An 18,872-nucleotide genomic window follows, 5' to 3' on the forward strand; every position below is an offset into this window, starting at 1 on the left:
CACCAGATCCGAACTTTGCGGGGCATGCATGAGGCTTCCAAACGGTATTTCTGCGTTGAGAAGGGATAATGAGAATGTGTAATGACACATATGGAAATTTATATACTAGGCGCCTCTCCACAAAGATTTGTCTAGAAAATCACCTTTAGGTTTTTCTTTCAAAAAGCCCATCAGCACCAAGGTGGAGCAATTTTGTATGAACCAAGCGTACGTCATCCTATTCCATTCGTTATCATCGACGACATCAACAAAATCTTGACGATTCAATAACGATCTGAACGTGGTATAGAAATCGTAAATGTTAATATTCGTGGGAGCTTCACGATAAATATTGAATAATTGGACAAGTAAAGGTCGTTGCGCTTCTCCAAGGTATAGCAGACTGTCATTAAGAGCGTCTTCAAGCAGCTTACGAAGAGGGGGACGAATGAGATGCAAGGTCAAGTTGTTGTAATTCTCAATGAGTTCAGTATGTTGACGAATCCAACCACCATCTAGTGTAAAGATTTCATAGAAGACGTAGTCATCAATTGGTCGAAACAGATGCTTGAATATCTCCTCTAGTTCGTTTGACTTCTCAAAACCAGCAGAATCAACAACTTGAACCAATCTCCGAGCGATCAGTGACGTTATAAAGCGGCCATCGATCAATGCATGATAAATTTCAAATTTGGGAATCTTAATCAAGCCTCGAGCAATCGATGTGATTTTGTCAACAGCCAACAAAACTTGACGTTTGTAATTACCAAAATCAGTCTTAGCTTTGGTGAACAACTCATAAACATAGTCATCATTAGTGAGCCCTTCGACATCGCCGGTTACCTCGATATACTTCTTAAACAGCGGAAGTTTACGTAGACCATCAATGTAAATGGGGTCATGCACGTTCCATTCCTGTAAAACCGACAAAGGCAGTTGATAGAAATGAATCATGTAACACATTTTGATCTCAGCTACCAACAGATCCACAGAGTTGTTAGCCTTTTCAAACCGTTTGAGCAAAATTGTAGAAAGCTTTGAATCTAGCAATAATTTAGGATCTCTTAAAAATAGCTCCTCAAGAATACGAAATCCTAGATTTGAGTTGCTTGGTCCTTCAAATAAGTACGGCTCAATAAGGCGTCGTACAGGTATAGTAAGATTCGAATTGAGCCAGTTACCCATATTATTCAGAGATACACCCCAAACCCACCTAAGAGGTAATCCCAACAGAGCACATAATGCTACAAGTTCATTCAATGTGTTCATATTGACGTTGTTAGTATCTTGCACAATGACAACCAAACGATGAGGCTGTTTGGCTTCAACCCAATCCGGCAAAATGTCAATGTCAAAATTGAGTCTCCCTTTGGTGATATTCAGATCGCCGCGAGCCTCATTGATGTCATCATTATCATCCAATTGAGTGTGCAGTTCATCCATCACTTGTCTCATGAGCTCACGGACGGCCATTTTCACGTTCTCAAAATGCTGTGAGGTGATAACAGCCAGCTTACACCTCGAATCAAGTCCCAGGCGAAATTGATCCAAGATCCGTGCGTTATTGGCAGTGTTAGTGCTCAACTTGAGCATAGCAACCGGCGATCTTCGGTCATAATCTCGGTTGACAAAGTCGTGTAGCATTCGGAATAACTCGGTGTTCATTTCTCCGAGAATTTGCTCAAGTTTCCGCAGTTGGTTGGTCCATTCCAGATCAAACATCTTATATCGTTGGTTAACATTTGCTTCCGGTTCGGCTCCGCCGAACAATCGCCTCATGGGGTTTCTCGTAATCGGCCCATCCTCATAAAATGCCGCATTTCTTGCTGGCGACACAAGGTAGTGCGTGCGTTGGTGATGGTGTCGGTCATCCATCGCCGATGTGCTCGGCCTGCCAACTGTGGTAGGCGTCTGCATGGGAGCTAGTCGATCGCACCTTCCTGCATAGCGAAATACGTCCTGCACCCCTACTCGTAGTATAAACTATAACGAAGTGGTTCCCACCCCCACAATTTTTAGCCAGGATGCTGGGCGAGGTTAAGAACCGGAAACAACAGCTGGCGTCCCTGGATTCCGTAGAAGACGTTCCAGTTGACACCACAGAGCATGCTGGTAAGTCGGCAACGGACTCTCCTCATATCTCCGTCACCCCAGGAAAACGCCTGGACCACCGCATTCATGTGGCTCCTCTCAACACCCCATTACACCTGCGCTTGGAAACACTTGCCATCATTTGGCACACAATTCTGATTCCGTTCTTTCTTTGCTTATTTTTATTGTTGCTACTGTTGGGTGTCGTTGTTTGGGCGTGTGTGGTGATTCCTTATCTTATTTGGTGGTATGGCGTTGATTTACACACTCCAACTAATGGGAAAGCCGTGTATCGCGTTAAGAATTGGACCAAAAATCTCAAGTTATGGGAGTATTTTGTCAACTACTACCCTATTCGTGTACACAAATCTTGCGACTACGAACCAACGTACACGGAGATATCGGTGTCCGATTCAGATCTGATTGACCTGGACGATGAACAGGATTTGATTTCTGAAAAACAGATAACCAGTGTTGACAAGCTATTCAAATTCTTAGGTTTAAAAAAGCGAATTAACGCGAGTGATAAACGGCGAGGCGTAATGAAAAAGGTAACGACGGGACCTCGTTACATATTTGGATACCATCCTCATGGAGTCATTTCGATGGGTGCCATGGGTTTATTTGCCACCAATGCGTTGCGTAATGAGCCATGGGAACCACCAAAGTTGTTGAAAAGGCTTTTCATCGATACTCTGGAGCACAAGCGATTACTTCCGGGAATCAACAACATCTTTCCGTTGACACTCACCACTCAGTTCACAATCCCATTCTATCGAGACTACCTTCTTTCATTAGGATTGACTCTGGCACTGGCGAAGAATATCAAATCTTTGATAAACAATGGCGATAATTCAGTTTGCATAGTTGTTGGTGGTGCTCGCGAATCATTGCTTAACTCGATGGTTTCTTCTCACACAATGGTCGGGAGAGGCTACAAAGGTCCAGATCCGGCTGAAGATGAAGAAAAGGAAGACCCAGACAAGAAGCGCCAAATGAAATTGGTACTCAAGAACCGTAAAGGTTTTGTTAAGTTGGCTATTGAGTTGGGAAATGTTTCTTTAGTCCCTACATTTGCTTTTGGAGAAGTTGATATTTATAAAATCACGAAGCCAAGAAAAAATTCCTGGGGATACAAATTTCAGCAATGGCTCAAACAAAATTTTCAATTCACATTGCCGTTTTTCAGTGCTCGGGGGGTTTTCATCTATGATTTTGGTTTCTTGCCATACCGTAATCCCATCAACATATGCATGGGTCGCCCGATTCACATCCCCGCAAATACCTTAGCTGAATGGAGAAAGGAACATCCGAAAGAAGCTGAAGAACTCGTCAAGGAAGAAAAAGAAGAGAAAGAACGTGATCGTGAGGAGAAGGAGGCTCACAAGGCTCATGTCATGCGCTCTACGTCATTCTCATCCTTATTCAAATTGAAAGAGCCTAAACCTAAACGATCACTGATCAAGGAAAAATTGCCGCATGAGTTATTGGATCACTACCATGGATTATATGTTAAGGAATTACAGCGAGTGTATGAAGAAAACAAGGACAAATACGGCTATGGTGATGTTGAATTGGTGATTCAATAGCCAATATATGGCAGTATTATCCACTGGTGGCATTGTAGTGATGACCTAATTTAGCTGTAATTACCTTTAAATTTGCACACAATCGAATTAACTCAAGTCTTGTAAAAGTAGTATCAATCATTATCTTGGCAATAACCTAACACAGACCACCCCCACTACACGCTGTAGTAATGAGTGGTCACGGCTTTGGCGGAGGGCGGCGTTTTATGAATATGGGGTTAGAGGATTTTTTCGGTATTTTTCCCAGACTGGTGGGAGCTGGAACATGAGATTCTCCACGAAAGCCACCACGATTGGAATGACCACCTCCACGTCCACCCCGAAAACCACCACGATAATTTGTATGATAACCCAGAGACTCACCACGGTATGTGCCTCTACTTCCGAAATTACCTCTGGTACCACGTCCTCGCCCGCCACGATCGCGGTACCCTTGAAACGTCGGCCTGGGTTGATTGCCACTCCCCTCCGGTTCATCCAGGATACTGATTTCGTGATTAGGTCCCAAGCTCGCCTGTATGACACCAGAATTACTTGGCATTGAATTACCAGGGTGAATATATGGTTTGTGGCGAACACCAGATTTGTTTGGCCCAGAAGTAGCGCTGTCGAATATTGAGGACTTTTTGTCCTCCTTATAATCCACGTCGGGTTTAGGCTCGCCAATTCGATTAAAGAGCGTGGGTTCGCTGCCATCAGCTTGCTTAAAACGTTTTCGGTCTGTTTGCTCCCCATGGAGAGGATGCTTTCGCCGCGCATCATCTACTTTCAAGTTTTCACCATCCTCAGTGTTGTTGTTGGGATTCGAAGATTCATCCAGCTTACGCTGACTCTCAACTTTCACTGCTTGTCTGGGCTCCACAGAGTTTGGGTGTTGCTTGTCTTCTGTTCGCAGCTTCGTGTCTTCTCGACGCGAACGAGTAGTCGCATTTAAGGACGAGCCAGCCATTGGATCTCCGTTTGCCATCAATAACTTAAGATTATTTCCAGCAACTGAATTCAAGCAATGTCTCTCTTCAGCATCTCTGAGTAACCGACGCCATATTTTATTCCGTCGTAACGAATCGGCATTGCCCAAAATCCATAAAGACGTTCGCGCTCTGGTCAATGCCACGTTCATCCGTCTTACGTCGCTCAAAAACCCGACACTGCCAGATTCCAGCGCTCGTACTGTAGACATGATAATGATCTCTTTCTCCTGGCCCTGAAATCCATCAACAGTGTTGAAATCTATCTCTTTTGTGATCAAAGAACCAAACTTATTTATGAATAAGTTCCTGATAACTCTGATTTGTTCCTTATATGGTGAAATGATCCCCACCATACCCGTAAACTGCGCTGGTTCCACAAATTTTTGAATTTCAAGAACCATATCCAAAACCATACTGGCTTCCGATTTGTTGTACAACGATTTAGTCAACAGGTTCACCTGATGTTGCGATTGAACATCGAAAAAACGAAAGGGCGTAAACGGAAAATGATGGTGCCACGGGCGGGTGTTTTTTTCAAACATATTGGGTCCGTCTGAAAGCTTTCCTTCATAAAATTCTCTGGAGGGAAACACTGATATTTCAGGATGCATACGATATTGCACGTCCAACAAATATACCAGATCTGGATGCTGCTTCTGCATTCTGACAAACAAAGACTGTTCGTAATCAAGTCCCAGAGCTGCTTGCGATAACACTGTGGGAGGTAACTGATTGGGATCGCCCACCATTATGCACTTTCTAGCGCCATAGCGCAACGGAATAAGCGCCAGTAACTCGACACATTGACAAGCTTCATCAATTATTACCAGCTCAAATTTCATCAGTAACAGTTTCAAAAAGTCATGCGCGGACCCCGAAAGTGTCGAACAAATGATCAGGGCACTCGAAAGAATTTTGGCTTGACAGTTTCGACGCTCAATTTCTCTGGTTCGATGCTGAATTGATGCCTGTTCACGTTGACTGTCTAACATCTTGGCCAATTCATTACGCTTTTTGTTCACTTCTCGAATCTTCGTTTCAAGTTTTGAGAGCTCGGATTCAGAGAGGTCACCTTGCTGAATGCGTTTCCGAATGGAGTCGCGCTCCTTAGTAGCAGCCGTGTGCTGCTCGCGGATTTTTGGATCGATTTGGATTCTTTGGCGATCACCTAAATTTGCAGCAAGCTCTTTATCAACCAATTCTTCGAGAGTTAAATCTTTCACAGAAGCGTTAATAGCATCTGACCTTCCTAATCTAACAACCTTTGGCACAATCATATCACCACTGTTCAACTTGATGCCGTCTCGAATCCGTATCAACAATTCATCGACAGCCGCGTTTGAAGGAGCGCAAATGAGAATTTTGGGAATATGTGTGCTGTCAATATCCTTGATGTTGTCGTTTCTAGGAACAGTGAGTGATTTTGGATTCTTCTGCTGACTCAAAAAGTATCCAATACAACCCAAAATAGTTTTCGTTTTCCCAGTACCTGGAGGACCCTGGATGAGTGAAAATCCTTTAGATTGTGCCAGACCCATAATAGCTTTAGCTTGCGATGGATTCACTCCATAAGTTTCTCCAACTTTTTTGGCATCCTCATCTAGTATATCGATCGGTGCAGCTGGTGTGGCCGACAATACATCTTTCTCTAAATCGTACCACTGCAACCCCTTGAGCGACAGGTATTCGCGCTCTACTGTAATCATTTGCATAACACGCATACCATATATCTCCGTTTGTGGGGTTAAAACCCCCATCATCAGTCCTTGGGGATAAACACGAAGAGTTACGTCGGAGAATTCAGCATTAGCCAGCTTGATTTCCTTGACTTTGGCCAAACAAGTCGTAGTCGTTCCATCTTTGATAAAATTTGCAATTTGTTGATCATTTTCTGCATGATTTGATTCGGGATGAGCAAGCACCAAAAGATCCAGGTCACTGATTTTCCGATCCTGAATTACCCCCTTGGGAATCAGCGTGTATACATCAAAGAACCCGTCTACACTTAATCGCAGCCCCACAGTCAACTTGAACGGGGTCTCTTGAACAGTTCTTTTTGCTTGTTGTATTCCCAGCCAACATTCCAACATGAGAAGTGGTTCCATTGTTTTCACATAATCTCGGGCATCAGCATATGTCAGTTTCACTGGCTGAAAACAGTCTTTGTCTGCAGTGGGGTATTGATCGTCGCTGTTATAGTTCCACTTGAGGATTTGAGAATAAAACGGTTTCAAGTTTACATTCAATCTCATTCGCATATTTTCCTCTTCCTTGCGCTTCAACTCTTCAGGCAGCATACCGCGTGGAGGTTTACCAACAAACTTGGGAAGTGGTCGCCCATGCATGTCAACTTCCACGACTTTAGCTTTCGGTTTTTTCAGCTCGACGAACAAATCAGACAAATCAGTCTCATCGTCATCATCAGAAGACAATTCTCCAGATTGACCTCTCTTTCGAACCAGTCGCAAGACTTGAGCCTCGTTGGACTTCCTATTATTAAATCCAGCAGGTCTTGGAGGAGCAGGTGAACTGTAGTTGATCGGACTTCTAACCTGCTCACGAGTGGACTTGAGTTCCGCGCGTACAGCTTCCATACCGGGCAGTTTGAACTGTGGAGAAGCAGGCGCTTGTGCTGGCGCTCGAGGAGCTAACCTCGTCGCTGTGCCAAACCGGGATATTGTTTGCTGAGACGGTAGACCCGGCTTGCGAGAAGTATATGTTAACCCAGAAGCAGAGGTTGTTGGCAGCGACAGACTACTTTCGATAGAACTTGTTCTGCTTTGAGTGGTTTCCCTGACAATCTTGTCAACTAGATCTGTTGCACCGAATTCCCGAGCCTTATTTAAGATATCTGTGCGCTGTTGGGTCGAGAGCTTGTTATTAAACTTTTTCGCTCTGGCGCCGTAAGAAATAAAATAAGTCAAAAACTTATGATCAATATCAATTTTGAGATCGATCAGCAAGTCGAAACCATCGAAAACTAGGGCGAGGCATTGATTAAGTAAAACAGGATCGCCCAACCGCAACCACACAACTAACAGATTGAACGCAAGCATCACCAGCTGAAATAATTCTTGCGGGGGTTTCTTCAATTTGTTGCTTATCATCCGGAACAGATCGAATATTTGGCGCAGAACGTCAAGAACATCCCGAGCATATTCCTCCAAATGTTCAGTAGCATATTGATGAGCCCAAACAAAAGTCTTGTCATACATCCACTTTAAGAAAGCCCACAGTTCATTCCACAAAGCTAATACGTTCAGAGGCTCAGAAAGCTTAGCCAGCACCAATAACCCCAGTAAAGGATCCCCTAATGCCTGGAATACATCCATTAGAATTCTAATGATCTTGGGACACGGCTCAAAAGCATCAACGGTCACGACTTTACGTAATGACGTCAGAATCAGTCCCACAGCTAACTCCAAATCGGCATTTATTAATCGCTTGACGGCTTCCAAACGTGCACCGCCTTCGTCACTGAAAGCCAGATAGAGTACATCTAACCCTGATGGACCGACGTGAGGCAGAAACAAAGTAGCCCATAAAGCTTCAGATCCTTCTTTCGTAAGTACAGAACGTCGAAGACCCTCAGGATCACTCAATGCAATGCTATCAAGCAACTTTTGGAACGTTTTCATCATCACGTTAACCACATCATTATGCTTGTCACGTATATCGGCTAATTGCTTCAGAAATGACTCTTTACGCTTCATGAAACTGATGACGTAAATAATTCTCTTGAAACTATTGAAGAGGGCCAGGCAAAAATCAGATCCCGCGTATATCGGTCGCGACAATAACGTTTGGTAGAGCTTCGGCCACATTTCAAATATCTCTGGTATGCGACCATTCGATATTTCCCAAGTGTTGTGTCCATAGAGACCAAGGTCATACTCAAGACACTTGCAAATCAAATCTTGCGCAATTTGTGATTTTTCTTTGATCGCAAAATCCACGATTTGATTGTGGAAACCATCAATATTGGTTCGTGCCTCCTTAAGTTGCAACATGTAGATAGAATACTTCTCACTTGTGATATCAACAGGCGTCCCTTCAAATACACGGAAAAAATAATTGACAGCCACAGACTTCAAGGTCGACACGTTTGGCACGGATTCAGCAGGAGACACGCTCGCACAAACATTCAACAAATACGTTGCGTACCTAACGGCTGCTGTGTAGAACTGGACTTGAGAAATCAGGTTCAATAATGGGTCAAACCATCCAACCGTAAGTACGGTTCCACACACACTGGTCTCCAATAGTTGCTTTTTGTAATGAGAATTGCTCAAGGTGCAATCTAGCACCTGAGACCAAGTGATATGGTCAGTGTATTGCCACAATTGGGATCCGAATCGTGTCAACATTTTCGCGAGTATCTCAAATAGGGCTGGTAAAGGCTCGTTAAGCAGCGACATCATGTTATTGAACAAAACTCGAATCAACAGATACAAGTGCACATTAGTATATTCGCTCATCTTTTCCATATCTGGTGGAGTATTGAACTTTTCTAATATAGCACTGTTGTCAACTAGATCAATGAACCTGTTCATGAATTTCCAAAACTTTATCAGTGCCTCATCCGAATAAAATTTTGAGTTTTGAATGCGATAAAAATAGTACATGATCCCATCAACCAAGGGGGGCATTACTTGGTTTGCCGTTAGCACAATATGTTGACTTTGAAGCTTCTCCATCCACTTGTACGCTAAAGCCTGATTCAGTCGAGAACTTGTGGGCTCCAATGCCAAGTAAGCCAAACCAGAGAGCACAGTATCGGGTGAATATTGGACTCTTTCAACGGCTTCAACGAAGTCATTAGCAATCAGACCCTCTAAACGTAAAAGTCTAGGATCATACATACATGACAATATTGCGTTTCTCACATGGGTAGGATCCAGATTTCGATCCTTCAATATATTGGCAACACGTCCTCCTTCCCATTGGGTGATGATATCTAAGAACTGCATGACCAGTTGCATTGCAATTTGTCGAACAATTGAGAAGGTTATTCTGAGATACAGCTTCAGATTATTGAACAGTAGGACGCAATTTCGACATTCATTGAGCGCCTTCTCCATGTGTGGTTTAAACTTTTCCAAAACCCCTTTAGCATTGAACAGAAAGAGAATTAGCAGATGAGTTGATACTGGAAACATGTACTTATCACAAAACCAATGTCTCCCCTGCTGATTTGCCTTAAGGTAACTAACGCACTTGCGGATAACTTGCTCCTGAAAAGCATTATCTCCTGAATGCTCGTGCAGGCGCTCTATTTCCCTGCAAAGCTCACCATAACCAGGTGGCGGCGCACTCATGGTGGTCCGTAAATGGATTCGATGGACTAACGCGTGGTGCGAAATTTTCCCTTCGTTTAGTGAGACGAGCCGATTGCTTACGATTTGAATCGTTAATATACGTCTAGTAACTTTAAGGAATTGAGGCTTTGCTTGCAGTACTTTCAATCGGTTCAATGCTCGGAGCTAGATTTTTAGAGAGGACGGCTTCCGCGCCTAAATCAATTATTGGTGGCAATCAGTATGTAGCATTTTGATTGAATTCAAAAGTGAGTTACGAGTCTAGTTTGTCGAAAATTACATTCCGCTTTAAAAATGGTGTTGTGTTTAATTGCTGATGCATTTCTGATTCTTATTCTACTCTCAGTAAAATCAGACAATAGCCTATTTATTTGTGGTGCAGCTCCATTCACAGTTGAAAGGAACGTTGAGTTGCATTCTGCAACCTTTTTGAGGTAAAAGCTTAAAGAGGGGTAACATCAATGTCCAAAACTTCGGCAGCCGCCATTTTGTCCTCTCCAGTTTCCCAACACCTTTTCATAACGCTGTGGGATTTTATGGCGTTTACATTGCCAACATCACCAAGCAAACGCATGCGGCTGTCAAATAGTTGACGATGTATGGGATCAACGCACTCACAGCCGATCGTAAACGCACAAGATACAGTACACAAATCTGCCGGCAGACGTGGTTCAATATCGTTGCGATAAATCAAGTAACTATTGTGCACAAGTTTTTGGACTTTAGGGTGCTGCCTGGGTAACTTTAGCGCGCGCCGGTATAGATTGATCAAGCCCATATAGCAGAACAATTTGTTGGTAACACAAAGAATTGGTTCTCCCAGTATGGTACCCTTGACAATTTCATCAATTTTTCTTTCGACTTCGAAAGCTTCACTGATAACCTCAATTGGAACGGCATCATATCCAGTTTCTGCTATGAATGTTTCAGTTTCTCTTAAAAGGTATGAAATACGCGCAAATTGTGGATAGAGGTTCACTTCCATACCTGTTAAGTCATCAATACCATGACGATATGCTCGAAGCAGCTCAGCAGGCTCATACTCTTCTTGGTCCCGAATATACTTATGATGGTGTTTGGTAGTCAGTAAACCTCCGACGACGTCAATATAGACGAACCATCTCATCAAAAAGTAAGAAATTTCACTCATCTTTCGTCCTATCTTTTTCAACCTTGCATTTATAACTTTTCGAGCACCACGAGCATGAGCCCTGTGTCGATCCATATCCTTAGAATCGAATGCCTCATAGCTGGACATTAATAGAATGGTCGCAAGAGTGCAATCACTGGTGCTGGTGTCCTTCTCACTGAGAAGGCGAATAAGTTCGGTACAGGATCGGCTAAGAAGCTGATCTCGGATGTCTGGTGGCAGATCTTGATATCCTAACAACTGCGAGCGAACTTTCGCAGCAAAAGCCAACATAATCGTCATTACCAGAGGATATTCCATGGCCATCCTTGGTAAGAGAACCTGAAAAGGATTCTGTTGCAGAGATGCCCATGGAGCTGGCACTAAATGTGTACACCCCTCTGTTACCCAAAAGTGGAGAAGTTTTCGATAATAGGCAACATTTAAGATCAACTCTGGCCAAGGCATCAAGGATGGTGGAATGCTAGATTGGGACGCTGCATACGAAGTGTAGTTTGAATCGATTTCTTCATCGAAGTCAGTGGTTCGCGCGATGTCCTCGCTGAAGTTCAAAAGAAACTCTTCAGCAGTTTGAGGTGCTGAAGCTGTTATTGGAGAATTCATGACAAGAGCAGAAGTAGCAGATACCGTTGTTGTCCAGTCAACACCAAAGAAGTTGAAATCCAATGCTTTTGAGGAATCACTCAGAGCAGGTGAAGAATTCGACGGCGGCTGTAGATCTAAAGCAACAGGGAATACGTTGGTGGACACCTCAGATGGGGTCATGGCCTCAAATGGAATCGTTGCAAACTTTTCACCATCCCGCTTGCAAATCTGCCGTTTTTCGTCAACCCCCTCATAAGGTTGATCACGCAATGGCAGCGAAATCAAATCCACTGGGCCAGAACTGGCCTGGAAACCGTTGTTTCCGATGTGTGCCAAATCGTTCAGGGAAGGTTGACTTTGTGAAGTTTCAAAACGAGGGTTGTATCCCAGTGATGAGATCAATTCTGATGAGACCATGCCAGATGATATAGATCGTTCAGCAAGAGGATTGTTTGCTGTACTAGTTCCAACATTTGAAACCACCCGTTGAATCGTAGGGGAAGTGTCAAGCTTAATGGCCTTTGCTTCAGGTTTTGTGAGCTTCTTCAAATGACGCTTCCTGTAAGTCTCCGGAGTATACTGCTCATCTCCCGGTTGACTTTTACGCGGACGTCCTCCCCAATGAAGAGTCAATGTGTAAGCGCATTCCGTACCTTTGTGAATGCAGTTTAAACAAGCGGGTTTCGTTTCATCACATCTAGTTCTGGATCGCTTGCATTCTTGACAACCGTTTCGGCTTCGACGATGCTTAGTGGACATTATACGTAAGCATCCGATGTGGATAATGGCTTCGTTGAAGTCGATTCTTCCGCGCCGAATTTGATGCGGCGGTGCGTGTAGTCGTTTGATTTCGTTGACGCAATCTTCTACGATCACAACGCAGTGCATTCTATAAGCAGGATACCCAAATGAAAGTAACGATCATATATAACCTACAATTAACGGTTTCAGAGAGAATCTTTGTGGTTATCTTCAGCAGACAAAGCGAAGGTTCATTATGTGTATTAATCAATGTCATGACGGCACAATTCGAAACGTAGCGAATAAAAACTGCTTACACACTCGGGTCAAGCAACCCACCTTTATCTTTTTCTTTCCCCTTTTCGACGTATCTTTGACCGTAAAGTATCAACAATAAACGTTCGTAAAGACGGAAAAAGTGGTTACCAACAATCAACAATGCCCCGACAATTGTTCCCAAACGCAGAACAAAAGCCAAAAATGAAATTCGGCGCTCAATCACCTGGAGGCGGATTGGTTCAAATTCATAACGAAAGAAGATGCCCGGGTAGCCCATTACAAATCCTTGTTTATCAATTGGACATATGTTTGCATGCTCAGTGAGGGCGTATTGATATGTATCAATGGGCAATCCCAATTTTTGATATTCAATTGGCACCACCTTTGTGAAATACGTGTATGACTGCAAATTTTCTTCAGTGGTCTTACCTGTACCATCCAATGGGTTATCGAAGTACGGAAAGTACTCACCATATGAAAACTCTTGAATGACATGACTAAAGTTCAAATTTTCAATAGGAACCTTATCATACATCAGACCGTACCCATATCCCTTCGCAGTTATGTGGAACATGCCCTTCACGTGGTTAACGGGGATAGAGCCATATATGTGGCATGCGGGGGCATCAGTCGCATGCCGATAGCCCAGATTAACGAATTGGGCTCGCACTGAGTTACGAAACACCAGCTCAAATTCAGGCGCTTCGTGTCTTTCATTAACCTCGTTGATACGGTAAAATGAGGGCAAGAAAAACTCAGCACCCTCAAAATTAAGCACTTCTCCAGCCATAAAGCGATCATCGGTAAGATCTTTAACGTTGGTATGTAAGTAATCACATGGCATTGCCACTAACATATCAATGTTGATATCCAAGTCCTGCTTTATAACGGGATCGACGCCAAATTGTTTGTCAATAAACCCTCCGAGGAACAGTCCAAATTCAACCCACGCAATGAATAGACAGCAACACAATGTGAGAAGTGTATGTGCCCCACCCCTCTCCAGGCGAACCGTATGCTGGGAGTCCACCTTGGGGAACGCGTCGAACGTTCGTACCCTCTTGGTGAACGCCTCCATTTTGACACGTTTGAATGGGGTCGCGCTTTCGGTATAAATCATCAACTATTGCTCATAACCGAAAGATAAATCGCAAGGACGACCTCAGTGAAAATTCCTTCCCATTATGAAGTTATGGGAGTTGCCTTGCTAGTCCAATCATTGGTGTAGATCCCCTTTTTATAAAAATTGAATAGGTGGCAATAGTACTGTTTAACTCAAGTTGAGGAATCCAAAGTCAGGTGTTGCGAAATTCTGACTAAATCAGTTACCTTCACATGATTTTGATGGGTTCTTCTTCCAATTTTGATTTAATTTGGACTAAGTCAACGTTTATCAAAGCTTTTATAAAGATACTATGAGGCTTTTCAAAACGCAGCAAGTTCAACTCCAATCATTCACCACGCCATAGTCATCAGTAACGATTAGCGTATCGGGCCAAACGGAGCACCGACAGTATTCGTGCTTCCGGCCTCTCGGTACCGAATGTGTTCGTAATCTTGCTATGTGGAAACATCTCGATGCTTGCTTTAAATACGGTATGATCTTGTAATGTGAGAAGTCAGTCCAAATTTCCGAAATTTAAGAATATTCCATTTGGTGAACATTTTATGCTAACTTACTGATTTTTGCACTGTCGCTCTGTAACATGATCTAAAGTGATGTCCATTCCTTTGGGGTAAATCATGTGTTTTGGCGAAGCTGAGAACTTGAACCATTTTCGAATTCTAGACTTCATACAACGTCTCAACATAGCTCGCGAAATGAAAGCGTCTGAGCTCAATATTACTTGATCAGCACCGATAGTTCCAAAGCTTACATTGACGAGCGAAGTGTATGTCATTATAAGATTAGTTTATTTGAATTTCTTCAGCCACACTAACCGATTTATCGGTGCTTTTCTTTTATTGGTGCACACGAGCTATCACGCACCCCATAATAAATCCACCCACGTGGTCTTGGCTGTTCACCTCCAAGAATTCTTTATAAGCCACAGAATTGGCACTACATAAATCCGTAAGATCTTCACAAGAATCCCCTCTTACTCTACCTCAACTAAGTTGGATGATTGCTGGAGACTAAAAGGATTTGAGTACTACATGAGCTCCCAAGGGAATCTTTGAGGAGTATCGAGAGAAAGAAATCTTAAAAATGCATTACCGACATTTTTGAAAGATCAGCTTTCGATTGAATATGCTTTGAAATGTTGGATGTGACGCTTCATGGAAGTGGTATCTGATTCAAGCTGTTGATTATACTAACATGCCGACGTTGTTTATGTCATCAAGATGTCTCCGACTAATCAGCAAATGTCCCAAGTAAATTTGTGCCAAAGAAAGAGGAGTGAGTCACTATGATGCCGGTTACTTATACCTGGCTGTTTTACCTGTTCTTATGGCCTAACGAACTCGCTGCTCTCAATGCTCGTGCAGCACTGCTTGACTGACAGTCGCATCCGCGGCATATGCGGCCTCCACGGCATTGGACTAATTTGGCCACAGCGATGAAAAATCAACTGTGTTGGATGGAGACCCCACGTGGGTCCTCTTGAATTATTACATGCGGTCCACATTTCTCGGCAATTTCCTCGAGGCACAGTTTGGCGGTTTTTGACTATTACGTTTGTATCTCATCTGACACTACAAAACGGGGAGCTTGAACTTTGAAAGAAGTAAACTTTGGAAAGTCTGAGATTCATTGATTAAGTCTTCTCAGAGTGTTGCAAAAGTGCTTATACGTCCCAGTTCTGTTGGCGATGTGTGCAATTACGTAATGTACGTTTTCTCCATTCGGTCATCGCGTAATGGAAGGTGTGAGATATCCGTATTCATAGACAAGAGGGTATAGCTCTTTCATCGAGCTGTTTCTTGATTAGCAAATCGGAGAAAATTATCGCTTGCCGAGCCCTTTGACTTCATCAAAGAGATCGATATTTCGAGTCGCTGTTTTAGGACCACATCTTGTTATGCAGCTAGTTCAAGGGCGAATTATTTTTTTTATTGGTAGTCAGAGTGCTATAATTTCCTTTCCAATTCCATTGTTGGCGAGTAAACTTCGACGCGATGAAATTCTCACACTCGCTTAAGTTCAACGTTGTACCAGAGTGGCAAGACCATTATGTTGCCTATCCGACTCTCAAGAAGCAGGTTTACCAACTTGAACAAGATCAACTCAAATTTGTGTCCCCGCAAGATGGACTGGTATTAATCGATCAAACTAATCATGCCACGGTCCTGGAGTTAGTGGATCTGGCCAAATTTCGACAAGAGATGGCCCAGTTGCAAAGCGAAGCTGTCGACCATATCTCTGGCAACGACAAAGGTTTAAAACACCGTTTATTGTCGAAATTCAAGCGGAATCCCAAAAATCTAGTCGATTCTGACACTGAGCTGCAGCAAAACCTACTGGAACCCACTTATGGAGAGGAAGAGAAGAATCTGAAAACTTTAGAAGTTTCTTATGACCTTACCCGTGCCATGACGTTCACGTCGCATGCCCTGGGTCTGCTGAAGGACGATTATCTGGATCCCAAGCTGCCGGCTTTTGACGCGCTCAAGGTGTTCACTAAGCTGTTATTGGAGGAATTGAAAAAAGTACTGGAATTTTATGAGATCAAAGAGGCTGAAATCTACGAGCTGTACGATCACTTAATCGCTGATTTAAGGAAATTTAATATCGACGTTGAAGAAGAATTTCGTTTTACGCAAGCTTATCATAATCCTGAGATTAAGGAAGGTCATCAACAGTACACTGTGCGTCTGACATTGCTGCGAACAGTGCTGAATAAGCTGGTTTTTGACACCATCAATCACATTGATCAAGATGTCAATTACGACCTTGAAAAACAGCCTTTTGTCTCTGAGACCATCGAGGACGATGAAGAAGATGATGATGACGATGACGACGATGATGAGGAACCCGATAAAAATTCAGCTTTGTTGAGCCACATGGACTTCAATATCAAGCTGCAAACCAAGATTACTTTGAAGAAGCAACTGGCGCACCTATTTATTCAATTGCTGGAACTAAAGCTGTACATCGAGTTGAACAAAATTGCTTTCACCAAAATCTGCAAGAAGTTCGACAAAACTTGCAAGTACGCCATTAAGGAAGACTTTGTGAACAACTTCTTACCTCTCAATTGCCGAGTTTTCGGCTCTGACACTTTGGATGAGTTAGATCGCCGTATTAATGAAATGGTCAAGGTTTATGCTTTTTTGCTGGGTCGCCTCAATGTGAAGACGACTGTGAGTGATTTGGCACAGATCAAGAATGAGTTGAAGCTGAATTTGCGGGAACATATTGTATGGGAGCGCAACACTGTATGGAAAGACATGTTATCTCTTGAAAAGCGGCTGTATGGTTTGAGTCTTGATGCCGACGCTACGGGTGAGAGAATGGGAGATGAAGGGAAGAAGTCGGGTATGATGTACCTTGATGTCGACTATATCAACTTACCATGTAAGGTTTTCAAATGGGAGAGAATAGCTTATCCGAAGGCATTTGTTTCTTGGCAGGTGCTCAAGTTACTTATTACCATTGTCACGTTTGTCATCTTAATCACAGTGAAAACATTCAATGATCCTGTTCAGGGTCGCTGTTTAGCCGTATTAGTGGCCTCTGCGATGTTGTGGGCACTGGAGGCGTTGCCTCTTTATATCACGTCTATGTTGGTACCACTTCTTTGCGTCACTTGTCAAATTATCAAAAAAACTGATGGCTCAAACGAACCAATGTATGCAGCTGACGCTTCTAAATATATCTTGTCGACTATGTGGTCTTCAGTTATTATGATGTTAATGGGAGGATTCACACTTGCTGCCGCTTTATCGAAATACAATGTGGCGAAGGTTGTATCTCTGTGGATTTTGTTTTTTGCAGGAACCAAGCCGCACAATGTGTTGTTAGCCATCATGTCGGTGTCTTTATTTTTGGCTATGTGGATTTCTAATGTGGCTGCGCCTGTTTTGTGCTACTCCTTGATTCAGCCAGTGTTACGAACAATACCTACAGAAGCTCCTTTCACGCAAGCTCTTGTCTTAGGGGTGGCCTTAGCTTCCAACGTTGCGGGGATGGCTTCTCCAATCGCTTCACCTCAAAATGTTATTGCGATTTCTTACATGAATCCCAATCCAGGCTGGGGTAATTGGTTTGCTGTCGCCTTGCCTGTATCCATCATCACGTTGATTTGCATTTGGGGAGAACTTTGCCTTACTTTCAAAATCAAAACGATCAAGTTACAAAAGTACACTCCCATCAAGGACAAGTTCACTGCTAAGCAATGGTACGTGACTCTTGTGACTATTGCCACTATTATTCTTTGGTGCGTTCTTACGCAAATCGAATCCACTTTCGGGGAATCTGGTATTATTGCAATTATTCCCATGATTCTTTTCTTCGGCACGGGTATGTTGAAGGTTGATGATTTGAACAATTTTCCCTGGGGTATCGTTCTTCTTGCTATGGGGGGGTTGGCATTAGGTAAGGCTGTGACTTCCCTGGGATTGTTGGCCACTATCGCCACGTCGTTGCAACGTCGCATTGAAACGTACCCAGCAATGGTCATTCTCATTATTTTCGGTGCGTTGGTGCTCGTATTTGCTACATTTGTGTCGCATACAGTGGCGGCTTTAATCATCATTCCGTTGGTCAAGAAAGTGGGTGAGTCATTGCCAACACCTCACCCGGCCTTGTTGATCATGGGGACTGCCCTCATTTCTTCAACTGCAATGGGGTTGCCGACGTCAGGGTTTCCAAATGTCACTGCTATTTCTATGCGCGATGAAGTTGGTAAGCCATATTTAACGGTGAACACGTTCATCACAAGAGGGGTACCAGCTTCAATAATTGCCTATGTGATCATTTTCACTGTAGGTTACGGTATTATGAGTTCATTGGGCTGGTAGTTATGAGTATACGAATGCATAGACAGTTAAGGATATTATTGTCTCTCCTCGAGGTGACGTTTGTAAAACTTCGTGGAATTCTGACCGCCAAAAGAGCTTTGACAAGTGAAGTTTAGCTCAATAACGCAGGACACGAGCAGTACTGACGGGATTAAAATGAAAAAAAATACAAGAATATGAGATAGTTAGGAATTGGTTTCTGCTT

General features: G+C 43.2%; 5 protein-coding genes across 5 annotated transcripts; 2 read left to right on the forward strand and 3 right to left on the reverse strand. All coding sequences in view use genetic code 12, as the record gives it.

The window, feature by feature from the left end:
* Positions 1-105: 105 nt before the first annotated feature.
* ORC3 (origin recognition complex subunit 3) lies at positions 106-1,854 on the reverse strand (the record flags this gene model as incomplete). Its single annotated transcript, XM_034157907.1, has 1 exon — positions 106-1,854. The coding sequence occupies one exon, from the start codon at positions 1,852-1,854 to the stop codon at positions 106-108; it is 1,749 nt and encodes a 582-aa protein (XP_034010379.1).
* Positions 1,855-2,003: 149 nt separating this feature from the next.
* On the forward strand, positions 2,004-3,659 carry DIURU_004978 (diacylglycerol O-acyltransferase; the record flags this gene model as incomplete). The annotated part of the gene is made up of 1 exon (XM_034157908.1): positions 2,004-3,659. One exon carries the CDS (start codon positions 2,004-2,006, stop codon positions 3,657-3,659), a length of 1,656 nt encoding a protein of 551 aa, XP_034010380.1.
* Positions 3,660-3,837: 178 nt separating this feature from the next.
* On the reverse strand, positions 3,838-9,612 carry SEN1 (putative DNA/RNA helicase; the record flags this gene model as incomplete). The annotated part of the gene is made up of 1 exon (XM_034157909.1): positions 3,838-9,612. The coding sequence occupies one exon, from the start codon at positions 9,610-9,612 to the stop codon at positions 3,838-3,840; it is 5,775 nt and encodes a 1,924-aa protein (XP_034010381.1).
* Positions 9,613-10,390: 778 nt separating this feature from the next.
* Positions 10,391-13,781, reverse strand: DIURU_004980 (uncharacterized protein; the record flags this gene model as incomplete). The annotated part of the gene is made up of 2 exons (XM_034157911.1): positions 10,391-12,572; positions 12,742-13,781. The coding sequence occupies 2 exons, from the start codon at positions 13,779-13,781 to the stop codon at positions 10,391-10,393; spliced, it is 3,222 nt and encodes a 1,073-aa protein (XP_034010382.1).
* A 2,042-nt stretch (positions 13,782-15,823) lies between these two features.
* On the forward strand, positions 15,824-18,667 carry PHO87 (SPX domain-containing inorganic phosphate transporter; the record flags this gene model as incomplete). Its single annotated transcript, XM_034157912.1, has 1 exon — positions 15,824-18,667. One exon carries the CDS (start codon positions 15,824-15,826, stop codon positions 18,665-18,667), a length of 2,844 nt encoding a protein of 947 aa, XP_034010383.1.
* Positions 18,668-18,872: the final 205 nt, after the last annotated feature.

This window comes from Diutina rugosa, assembly GCF_008704595.1.
Source record: "Diutina rugosa strain CBS 613 chromosome Unknown scaffold2_size729309, whole genome shotgun sequence".
Lineage (NCBI taxonomy): Eukaryota > Fungi > Ascomycota > Pichiomycetes > Serinales > Debaryomycetaceae > Diutina > Diutina rugosa.